General features: G+C 38.4%; 1 protein-coding gene across 4 annotated transcripts in view; it reads left to right on the forward strand.

The window, feature by feature from the left end:
* The window catches only part of RSPRY1 (ring finger and SPRY domain containing 1), a 38219-nt gene that overhangs the window by 3987 nt on the left and 21547 nt on the right, over positions 1-12685 (forward strand). For all 4 annotated transcript variants that reach the window (XM_042231676.1, XM_060397963.1, XM_004015020.5 and 1 more), the window contains one exon: positions 8186-8690. In XM_042231676.1, the coding sequence (XP_042087610.1) occupies positions 8341-8690 (350 nt within the window). In that variant the 5' untranslated portion in view covers positions 8186-8340. The remainder of the gene's footprint in view (positions 1-8185; positions 8691-12685) is intronic.

The raw sequence follows: 12685 nt of genomic DNA on the forward strand, positions 1-12685 counted from the left end.
TTTGTCATCTCTGCTCTGTGCCTAGCATATTAGCATTGGATTCATATATTGAGTGATGTGTTCTCAGCTTTTCAAAGAATACTTTTTACAGATTTTAGAATGAATTCACTTAAAATACTTACTGAGTATCTGTTAGATGGGCTACAAGTCCACACGGTCGCAAAGAGTCAGACATACCTGAACTAACATTTTTTCTCTTAGGTTCCAGTAGATATACAGTCAAGTGTGCAACTGAGTGTTTCAGACACCATTTTAAGTAGATTTCATTGAGAAAGGTGTTGCTATTCCTACTGTTTACTTTTTGTTTGCTTTTCTTAGCAGCAAAGAGTTTTCTATAACAGAAGAATCTTTTCAGATTTGTGAATCATGTGTTTGAATGACACATCTATATGATTTCCTGTTATTTGGTCTTCTGGAGGTGAAAAATCCCCCATAGTATGGAGTATTACATTTGTTTTTCTCCTCTGGATGGCAGCTATCATTAGCACTTACCTCAGTTCTTCCCTTAGCGTTTCCTTTTTGGGTCCAAGGCAAAGTTTTCAGCCTTTGAGACCAGGCAGGATTATTCATTACTCCTGTTTTTTCCCCCCTCTCTCATTTTTACTGTCATTTGCTTTTGAAAATCCCTTACTCTGTCCTACCCTAAGTACTTCTCCAACAGTTCAACCAAAAAAATTGTCTACTTTTCCCTCAAAAATGTACTTTCTTAAACCAACCTCAACCTCAGTGCACAAGAGAAGTATTAGAATCATTCAGTGCTTTTTCCCAGACAACTTGAAAGTTACAATCCAGTGGATAAGAATACCTTATGTGACTTAAACCTCAAGTGCCCAGTGCCACTGCAGACAAATAGTTTTCAACACCTGAGTGGCATGTAAAAATATCAGAGCTGCCCTTCCTTTTGGGGGAAAAGTGAAGCTCCAACCAAATGTTTCACAATCTTTCCCTTCCCATTCCTCTGAGATATCTTAGATTTTAGAGGCAAAACATGCTCTTGTTAAAATGTCCTCAGGTGGTTTCTGTTTCAAACGGCAAGTGTGCTCTTGATATACAATACATCTTTCTTACCTACTTATTTTGCTACCAAATAATCTCGTTGACCTCCAAGATTTACACGTTAACCTCCCATTTAAACACAGGAAAACTGTGGTCTTTGGAGTGTCCAGCAGGATATTTTAAAAGCAAATGTATGGAGTAAGCTTCCCTATCTTGATAGGGTTATACAGGTATATGCAGTAGACAGAGTTCAGCACCTACATGCTTAAGAACTGTACATTTTATGTAAATGTAACCTCAAAACATATTGAAACCAGTTAGTGATATACATGCTGATTTTTTAAGGGGGAAGTTCATAGATGCCTTTGAAATGCATCAAGAATAAAAGCTGGATTGATGATGGATAAAGGTGTATACAGATGTGATAAAGCAAGTACAGTAAAATGTAAATAGTGGAATCCAGGTGGTGGGTATATAGGTATATACTGTAAAATCCTACTTTGCTGTATGTTTGAAATTTTTCATAATGAAATATTGGAGGATCATAGTAAACATAACACCAGAAGCTATCACTTGTAAATGCATTAACTGTCTTAGGAGAAAATTCCAAAACATTTTTTAAGAAGAGAAAATCATTAAGATTTCCAGTGTGTAATATATTGTTACTGTTCATGCTGTACAATTTAGCCTCTGTAGGGTGGACTGGAAAAAAAGTGCTACATTCACTGTTTTGGAACAATAAGGTAAAAATGACAGCAGTAGTAATTTTATACCCAAAGTTTGGTTTTTCTTCCTTCATTTAACCAGCCTCTCCTTTCTTGGCAGCATAGTCCTGAGATTTTATTTTTCAGAGAAAAGAAAATGTTCTTAAAGTCACTAAGCTGTATTATGATTGAATTCAAGCAAATATTTGAATAGATGAATCATTGATTCCTGGACCATTTGTTAGAGAGGGTTAGATCAGTTGGCAGGTATCTCTGTGGTGAGCTATTTATGATGGTAGAGGTCTGTATTTTGAGTACCAGTCCTCGCTGCTTTAACACTAACCTTACTGAGAGCCCAAGTTTGACTTTTTCCCCCTCTCAGAGCAGCTTTCAAATATATAAAATGGAGAATAAGTCATAAATGATACTGAAATGGAAAGAATAGCCTTTATTTTCTTTTTTTCAAAGGGGAGAATAAAAATAAATCATACTGCACTTCAGAGAAGTAGATTTGCAAAGGAAATGTTTGATTATAATTACGTCCTTTCAGCAAAATGGTTATGAACACTGACATGATTTTAAAAGTGTTACCATTTAGATGCTAAGAGAAGTGTTTCTACTAAGTAATGGCATCAGTGCCATTTCATCTATCAGAAAATAATTTCATCCATCATGAAATCAGTTGATGGTTGCCACAGTTGCAGATCTGATAGTTGTATATATTTAAATTATGTGACTAGATTTTTTTGTTTGTTTTGTTTCAAAACTAACTTGACCATCTAATGCTAAGTAGTCTTAAACGTTAGGGTGACGTATATTACAAATGTGTTGCCTTTACGTAATCTCTCCTACTGCTGCTAAGTCACTTCAGTCGTGTCCAACTCTGTGCGACCCCATAGATGGCAGCCCATCAGGCTCCCCCGTCCCTGGGATTCTGCAGGCAAGAACACTGGAGTGGGTTGCCGTTTCCTTCTCCAATGCATGAAAGTGAAAAGTGAAAGTGAAGTTGCTTCATTCGTGTCCGACTCTGTGCGAGTCTTACTCATTTTCTATCCCATGCCGTCTGTCAGCCCTTGAATAACATTACCCATAAGCAGCATACCATCTTGGTTCAGTATGATGCTTCATAGGGGGCTGTGGTGGGAAATACAGGGGACTGCTTCATCCATTGTGTTGACATGTACTGTACATCATCCGTACTAGATGTAACTGTATTCTGGTGGGTTTTTGACTGGCTTCTCCAAAAGAGTATATTCAAAGATAGCCTCAGTTCATTTCTCTGGGAAAGGAGATTCACCTTTTAGACCCCAGAAGAATCACTCTTTAGTGTTCCCAGTTTGTCCCTTCACTCAGTCAGGAGGTCCTACGTACAGACCCAGTTTCTGTGTTAGGTTCTATAGCACAGTGATTTCCAGACATGGCCACCATCGGGATCATCTGAGGAGCCTTTAAGAAAACACTTGCTTGGGCCACATCCTAGAAATTCAGATGCTGCCTATTTGGCGTAGAATCAGGACTTGGTATTTTAAGAGGCACCTAAGTGATTTTAATGCCTGTCACCTTTGGGGTTGATTGTTAAGCTACATTCTTTTCCAAGGTTTTTTCCCCAAAATACACAGATAAGTAAACATCATTTTAGTGCAGTGTAGATGAGTTCTATAAAAGGTAAGTTTGTTAGTTATCTTAGTGCTCATAATTAAGACAGGTCTTATTCCTGGCCCCCAACTCCCAGATTATATGGTTACTTCTGATTAGCTGTGTACTCATTTGACAATAACATCTTGCATGTGGGGATCATTTTAAGTGTTGGGCTCCGTGCCATGTTTTACAGGTACTGTTCCATGTAGTCCTCACAGAACTACTGTGAGGTGTAAGAACTGTTACTATCTTCCATGTTTTGAAGTGTGTCAGTAGTCAGCGTAATTAGAATGCATAGCTGTAAATATTGCAGGGCTGGGACCTGCGCCCAGACTGACTGCAAAGCCTGTGCCCTGTACTCTAGGTGGCCTCTGGTGTCCTGTGTGAGATGAATGTTACTGTTTTAAAACAACAGTCTGTAGAAAGTGAACCACATAATGCTTTTTGGAATGAGATAAAACAAAGCTGTATAAAGTGTAATTGTTTAGCTTCACCACTCAGTATTTTGCCTAAAGTATTCACAGTTTAGTCTCTGAGAAGTGTCGTGAGGGATGCTTTTCCAGATGAAAAGCTATCCATGTTTTATTCCTGTATAAATCTGAAAGATCATACACTATGTTCACTTAATTGTCCTGCTTTTGGCTTTAACCTTCAAGAGCACTCTGTGTGCTCATTTAAAGATCACGGCTAAAAAATTTGAAGATAACAGCTCTTTTTTTTTTTTTCCCCTTGTTTGTTTCATAGTCTTTCCTTTGAAATGCCTCCTGGCTTTTCCCACCTAATTAACTTCTTTGCACCTGGTCTTTATAGCTAGTCCTTAAAAAAAGAAAGTCTTTGGTTTTAAAATACTGAAAATATAACCTTTTTTTTCTTTTACATTTCCTTCTCTTAACAAATTTTATAGCTGACATCATTTTCTAGGGCATTTAAAGAAAATGACTCTTTTGGAAGAAATTGACCTGAACTATACTTCAGTGCATTTTGGGAATAGGAAAAAAAAAATCACCACATATAATTCTTCCAAATTAGTCAGATGTTTGGAAATACTCATACCTATTTCTTCCATTTGCTTTGAAATGTACTAAATAGAAATGTGCATGAATTATTCTACATTCAGTTTAAATAAGCCTTAGCAAAAATAATTTGGACGGAATAAAGTTTAAGAATTTGAGATCCAACAAACTTATTTTCCTTATATATTTAATTTTAAATTAAAATTTTTTTATCCATCTGGAATTTTCGAATATGGGGAGGAATCTTGTGATTGTGATAGGAATCTCATTCCCTCTACTTGGATAGTTAATTGTATCATCACATCACATGTGTGTCATGACTCATACTTTTCCACTGGTTTTCCATCTCTACAAATGTCTTTTTAACCCACTGCTTTCCTCACAATCACTCCCATCCTTGGAGTGATGGGAATGGTATGGTATTACTTGCACTCTTTGCTGGTTAAGAGTGTGTTCTCTTTTATTTTATTTATTTATTTGTTTGTTTATTTATGTTTGATCAAGCCGCACACCTTGTAGGATCTATTCCCTGACTAGGGATTGAACCTGGGCCACAGCAGTGAAAGCACTGAATCCTAACTACTAGATTATCAGGGAACTCTCACTGTGTTCTCTTTTAAAAGGTTATTTTCAGCTGAATCCTTGCATGATGCTCCTACATATGCTTCATCACATCCTTTACAGTTCAGTTCAGTTCAGTCGCTCAGTCATGTCCAACTCTTTGCGACCCCATGAATTGCAGCACGCCAGGCCTCCCTGTCCATCACCATCTCCCGGAGTTCACTCAGACTCACGTCCATCAAGTCTGTGATGCCATCCAGCCATCTCATCCTGGGTCGTCCCCTTCTCCTCCTGCCCCCAATCTCTCCCAGCATCAGAGTCTTTTCCAATGAGTCAACTCTTCGCATGAGGTGTCCAAAGTACTGGAGCTTCAGCTTTAGCATCATTCCTTCCAAAGAAATCCCAGGGTTGATCTCCTTCAGAATGGACTGGTTGGACCTCCCTGCAGTCCAAGGGACCTTCAAGAGTCTTCTCCAACACCACAGTTCAAACACATCAATTCTTCGGTGCTCAGCCTACTTCACAGTCCAACTCTCACATCCATACATGACCACAGGAAAAACCATAGCCTTGATTGGCAGACCTTAGTCGGCAAAGTAATGTCTCTGCTTTTGAATATACTATCTAGGTTGGTCATACCTTTTCTTCCAAGGAATAAGCGTCTTTTAATTTCATGGCTGCGGTCACCATCTGCAGTGATTTGGGAGCCCAAAAAAATTAAGTCTGACACTGTTTCCACTGTTTCCCCATCTATTTGCCATGAAGTGATGGGACCAGATGCCATGATCTTCGTTTTCTGAATGTTGAGCTTTAAGCCAACTTTTTCGCTCTCCTCTTTCACTTTCATCAAGAGGCTTTTTATCTCCTCTTCACTTTCTGCCGTAAGGGTGGTGTCATCTGCGTATCTGAGGTTATTGATATTTTTCCCGGCAATCTTGATTCCAGCTTGTGTTTCTTCCAGTCCAGCATTTCTCATGATGTACTCTGCATATAAGTTCAATAAGCAGGTTGACAGTATACAGCTTTGACGTACTCCTTTTCCTATTTGGAACCAGTCTGTTGTTCCATGTCCAGTTCTAACTTGCTTCCTGACCTGCATACAGATTTCTCAAGAGGCAGGTTAGGTGGTCTGGTATTCCCATCTCTTTCAGAATTTTCCACAGTTTATTGTGATCCACACAGTCAAAGGCTTTGGCATAGTCAATAAAGCAGAAATAGATGTTTTTCTGGAACTCTCTTGCTTTTTCCATGATCCAGCAGATGTTGGCAATGTGATCTCTGGTTCCTCTGCCTTTTCTAAAACCAGCTTGAACGTCAGGGAGTTCACGGTTCACGTATTGCTGAAGTCTGGCTTGGAGAATTTTGAGCGTTACTTTACTAGCATGTGAGATGAGTGCAATTGTGCGGTAGTTTGAGCATTCTTTTGCGTTGCCTTTCTTTGGAATTGGACTGAAAACTGACCTTTTCCAGTCCTGTGGCCACTGCTGAGTTTTCCAAACTTGTTGGCATATTGAGTGTAGCACTTTCACAGCATCATCTTTCAGGATTTGATACAGCTCAACTGGAATTCCATCACCTCCACTAGCTTTGTTCGTAGTGATGCTTTCTAAGGTCCACTTGACTTCACATTCCAAGATGTCTGGCTCTAGATTAGTGATCACATCATCATGATTATCTGAGTCGTGAAGATCTCTTTTGTACAGTTCTTCTGTGTATTCTTGCCACCTCTTGTTAATATCTTCTGCTTCTGTTAGGTCCATACCATTTCTGTCCTTTATCGAGCCCATCTTTGCATGAAATGTTTACGATACAACCTCCAAATTTTGAAGATGGCCTGCCTCTTTTGGGAGAACCAAGAACATCTGTGGTCTTATACTTGGCTCAGCTGTTGTCTTGGTACTCTGGAGGGAGATACTGTCTATCCATTGCCTCTCCTCTCCCCTTCTTCCCCTCCCCTATCCCTCCCTGTCTCTCTACGTATTACATTAGATTAAGTATTATATATATAAAGAATTTTTATCTCCATCTACTTTTTCCCTTCCATTTTTTCTCTAATGAGTAGTAATTAAACTGGGCAAATATTTGAAAGAATTTGCCGCAAATCTGTCCAAAATAACAGAAACAAGTTTTCTCTTGCTTCTAATCCCACTGAGTTATTTTATTAATATTTATATCTATTCCTAAGGCAGTGCTCAAGATAGGATTTATTTGTAAACAGCAAATGTTGCATAGAGACTCCATACCAGTCTCTAATCCTTATGTGTCTGTTAGTGTCCTTGAGGGTCCTGGTCTTCAGGTCTCCACATAATTTTGTTTTCACCCTTTGCTACTGTGTTAAGTCTTCTGCTTCCAAATCTTTACTTCCTTTTACACCTAACCAGATTTTCTCAACTTAATGAAGGGCTGACTCTATCATTAGACTTTTTTTTTTTTTTTTAATGATAAACATGCTTTGTGGGATGAGAATGGCCATCCACAAATTTCTGGAGGGTGGGGACTATATCTTGTTCTTTATTCTCCCAGTGCCGACCTGTATTCTCCCAGTGCCTGGTAGCAGTATTAGCTTAGTCACTATTTTCAGACAAAGATCATTGGTGCTTCCCTATTCTTAACCTTGTAGCAGACATGTGCAGCAAACTTATCATTGTGAAAAATGTAACCTTATGATATATATTGACCTTCCCCCAAACAAAGTCTTGCTTTCATAAAGGAAAAACTTTGTAACTACTTGTATTATCTCTGTGAATTCTCAAGTGTCCTCCAAATGGGAAATCTATGCAGTTTGGTCATTTAAAGGGAACACTCTATCCTTGTGTTATTCTTGTTATCAAGTGGGTGCTATCACATTGTATCATAACTTTTTTCAAACAGATATTTATAATTAGATATTTTATTTGAAACATATTAAATTTTCTCACACACTCAAAAAATAGTTGGTTTTTTTTTTTAATCCACAAAAGGAGCCCTTAAAGCAATTGCACACATTCTTCTAATGTATTTCTATATGGATAGAATCACACATACGTTAAAAAAAGAAATCTATTTTAATGCCTGTAGTTTACAAGGATATGGTTTAGCAACCAACTTTATACTATAATGATAAATCACTGGTTGTTAATTCTTACATAAAGACATCTCTTTGTATCAGAAGCCTATAAAAATAACCAAAGATGATTCTTCACTGTAGTCCTAATATCTATAAAATCAAATTAGGAAAGTTTGAGTAATTGAGTAGCCAAGAAACCTTTGACTCATTTTCCTTTTCTCTTTTAGAACTGCCACTGGATGACCAGGATTCCTTATAATTGATAATGTTGGAGATCAACTCTGCAACTTTCTTCAGCATTCAGTTGTTAAATACAAATAGGATGCAAGTTCCTCAACTCCAGATTATGAAAACAGTACCTGGAAAACTGAAAACTATCTAAATGATTGTCTTTGGTTGGGCCGTGTTCTTAGCAAGCAGAAGCCTTGGCCAGGGTCTGCTGTTGACTCTTGAGGAGCACATAGCCCGCTTCCTGGGGACTAGAGGTGCCACTGCAACCATGGGCAATTCCTGTATCTGCCGAGACGACAGCGGAGCAGAAGACAGTGTTGACACCCAGCAGCAACAGGCCGATAACAGTGCAGTCCCCGCCGCTGACACGAGGAGCCAGCCCCGGGACCCTGTTCGGCCACCAAGGAGAGGCCGAGGACCACATGAGCCAAGGAGGAAAAAACAAAATGTAGACGGGCTAGTGCTGGACACACTGGCAGTCATACGGACTCTTGTAGATAAGTAAGTATCTGGCTCATGGTCACCTCCTATCTAATGAAAAGCCTTACTCCAGGAGTCATAACTCTTGGACTCCTTCAGTGGGTTAAGATATATCTCCCAAGACTCATTACTCATAGGGCAGGGGTAGACTATTTCATTTCTCATGAGAGTAAATTATAAGGTTTGATCATTTTACTTGCTAATATCTACTCCAGTCTGGAAATGTCTAAACATTTCTGTAGCAGAATACACCAATGAAAGCTTTGATCTCTATTGGGAAATGTAGTCAATATGGAGTGAGTTTGTGTTGAAGCCTACAAGAGGAAATGGTTTCGTGAAGACTCACTCTTATCTTGCTTGGCTATCTACTGTACTGACTGGAGATTCAAGATAAGTTGTTTTACCAAGAATGTTCAGTTCAGTCGCTCAGTCGTGTCCTATTCTTTGCGACCCCACGACCAAGAATGTAGCTGCACACAACTTCTGTTGGCAATGGAAGGACGTAGGTCAAGGAGAGTTTCTATCCTTCTCCCTCTTTTACCAATATTTCCCTTAGATGACCCTCCTAGATCCATTTGGGAAACTTGGAAATTGAAAGAAACTGCAGGACACACCTGTGCCCTGTTTTGTTTCTTCCCCTGCTTTGTCTAAGTGCAAAATCCCAGATTGAATAACAGTGAGAGTAAAGGGCATTGTTCAAGTTGAAAGAAGCATTTTAACTCAACCGTATAGCACAGAAAGTAGCAGTAAGTTTTAGAACTGTAGTGAACAAAGGTTCAGATTCTGGCCCAGCCCCTTGACTAGCTACATGACACTGAACAAATCACTTCTTTAAGCCTCAGGTTCCTCATCTATGAAAAGAAAATAATACCTTTCTCTCAAGGATTATCATGAGAAAATACACATAAATCATCTAGTAAGGTGGCGCTAGTGCTAAAGAATCCACCTGCCGATACAGGAGACAAGAGACGCAGGTTCTATCCCTGTGTCAGGAAGATCCCCTGGAGAAGGAAATGGCAACCCACTCCAGTATTCTTGCCTGGAGAATTCCATGGACAGAGAAGCCTGGTGGGCTGCAGTCCATGGTTCAAAAAGAGTCAGGATGTGGCTGAGCACAGATACAAATGGTGCCTTGTACAGAACATGTCCTCAATAGAGGATAGATTTTTTTTTTTAAGTTCTATCTGGGTTCTTTTTGCTTCAGGGTCTGCCAGTATATTTAAGTATCTAAATATTGATAATCACATTTATGAGAAAATAGTTTTGTTTAGTTCCTGAAAAATGATAGCATAAAGCAAGATAGACCTGTGCATATTATTTTGAGGGTTTTTTTTTTGTCCTCATAGGAATAAATTTATTTTACACAGTTTCTTTCTGCTATAGAGCATGCTAGAAAATATTCTTACAAATATGCTCCGTAACCATCTCAGAAAGGCCTTCCTAAGTTTATTAAAACCTGCCTTTGAGGTAGTTCTGGTATCTGAATTTAATGTCATTTTAATATGTTTGTAGGAAATATATTTAATATAAATCTATGCCATTTGCGTCCCCTAAATTCAAGCAAAGGTCTAGAAACTGTTATGTAAAGTTTCTTCATGGTGACATTTAAAGCATGCTGTGAAATTGTAATGAAAAATTGTCCTTCCCAAATAAGGAAGTAAACCACGGCAGTATTATTTAAGCCCATTGGGAAAACAGGTACAGAATAGACTTTGACATATTTTTTATAGGGTGGTTAAGAGAGTGTAGGGGCAAAGCAGGAGCTTTATTTCTAAGCTTCAGAACAGTATTACACATTAGAAGTGGACTAATGAGGCAAGTAGTGTACACTTGAATAATAGGGTAACTTTTACCTTAAACCTGTTTTTACTGAATTACAGTGAAAACTTCTGAAAATGGAAAAATTTGGCAGGTGCAGAACAACTATAAAGGGACATATTGGAGAACATAATGGCAAAAGCAGGTTCAGAGAGTTTGTAAACATAGTTACAGAGCTTTTTTTTTTTTTTTTTAAGAAACTGCTGTAGAGAAAATAATTTGCTAACCTACAAAGTTTATAAGGCTATTAAAACTAAACATAGAAGACAAGACAGATGGGCTTAGTAAGAATATGTGTAAAAGGATGTATGCAGATATCACATTTATAAAGTGATCTTAATATTTATTGTTCTCCTCTTGTTACTTACAAGAGAATGACCTTGATTTGAGAGGACAGCATGGTTCCTAATGGCATAATGAGAGCTTTGCTATAGGAAATACACTTGAAATATATACTTAATTTAAAAATCATTCTGAAGTTCAACTCTTTTGCTTTTTTTTCTTGGTATTATATACTCCGATTGCTGATGGTAGTAATGTTACTTATTCTGATGACTTTGGAATTTTAATTCGCAGGCTCCTCTCGATGAAAGTTTTTTCTGTGTGTGTGTGCGTGTTCTCTCTCTTTTTCTCCCATTCTCTCTGTCACTTTTGTTGTCTCCATCTGGGGCCCAGGGGCCTTCAGTCTACAACTGAACCTAAAAGTGGTGGTTCTGAGGTCCCACCCCACTCTAGGAAGCCCGGGTCCTGCTACCTGGCTTTCTCTGCCTTTTTCTGTCACTGGAGACTTGCAACTTTATGTCAGCTGCAGCTCAGGCTACTATTTAGAGCTTTTCAACTCCTTTCACTGAGAGAGGAATGCTGTTCCCACTTGATTTGGTAAGTCTGCTCCATCCCTTGCAACAGTGGGGCTTTGGTCCCCCTTACCTGCCTTGCAGACGTAAAGCTCCTGGTGACCTCTGTCTAGTTCCTGGCCCAGAGCTTAGTGATCTTATGGTTTTAGCATTTGCCTCCTACCAGAAGTTCCTGCTGTTTCTGTTCCACAAAGAATTTTTGTCATCTTCTTTTTTAATATATAATATTTATGTTTTATTTGTTTGGCTGCACTGGGTCTTAGTTGTTTCGGCCCACGGGCTTAGTTGCCTGGTGGCATGTGGGATCTTAGTTCCCCAACTGGGAATCAAACCCACAGCCCCTGTACTGCAAGGCAGATTCTTAACCACTGGACCACTAGGGAGGTCTTTATATTGTTTGTTTGAGGGTAAGGATGTGTGTGTCCTTTAAGTGTGTCTGTATAGAATTCAGGTATTCATATTCCTTACTGGTCGCTGACCTTGTCATTTTTCTTATTTTGCCCTTCTTCCCTAATCACATTCTCCTTTTCACCTCCCACCTCCAAATATCAGTGGGTAACCATTCTTCTGAATTTAAGGTATGTTCTTCTAATCTGCCTGACATATGTTTATGTCTGTGTAGAAAGCTTATATATATTGTTTTGTATATGATTTTAAAATTTTACTTAATGATTAGAGAAGTCTCTTTGGTTTTAGTTCCTCTCAACACTGTGTTTGAGACTGCTACGGAGTATTCTGTTGTATGCTCAAAAGTACTATATTCTGTTACCCAATAATGTGGTGACAGTCACTTAGGTTACTACTTCTGAATTTTTGTTCGTACAAATAGCATTGCAGCAAATAGCCTCATATGCGCCTGTGTAACTTTTTCTCTAGCATTGGTGAATATATGCATACTTAATTTCATTATTGCCAGATTGCCCCAGAGCAGTGTTTGTATTACTTAGTTATATCATTTAATACAATTTTTTAAAATAAGAATTTTCTCTTGTTTTGAACAGGAATAGGATGCGTCCAACACTGGCACCTAATGAGTACCCACCCGACATGAACTTAGTAATTCCCATATTGCAAGGTTATTCTGAGGATTAAATGATTGAAAACAATAGTTGGTTGTTTTTTTTTCTTTTTTCACAGTGAAACAGAGAGCCACAATATGTAAACAAATAAGCAGTGAATATATTCTTTAAATAATTAGATGATCAGTTTGATGGAATATATTTCCTTCATTTTTAAATTTCCCCTGAAGCATCTCTTTGAATTCCTGAGATCAGTTTGAAAATCCACTGAATTAAGGGGAAAATGCTATTTTAGAGCAATGACTAATTAAGTTTGGTTTCTTTT

This window comes from Ovis aries, chromosome 14 (genome assembly GCF_016772045.2).
Source record: "Ovis aries strain OAR_USU_Benz2616 breed Rambouillet chromosome 14, ARS-UI_Ramb_v3.0, whole genome shotgun sequence".
In the NCBI taxonomy this organism is placed as follows: Eukaryota; Metazoa; Chordata; class Mammalia; order Artiodactyla; family Bovidae; genus Ovis; species Ovis aries.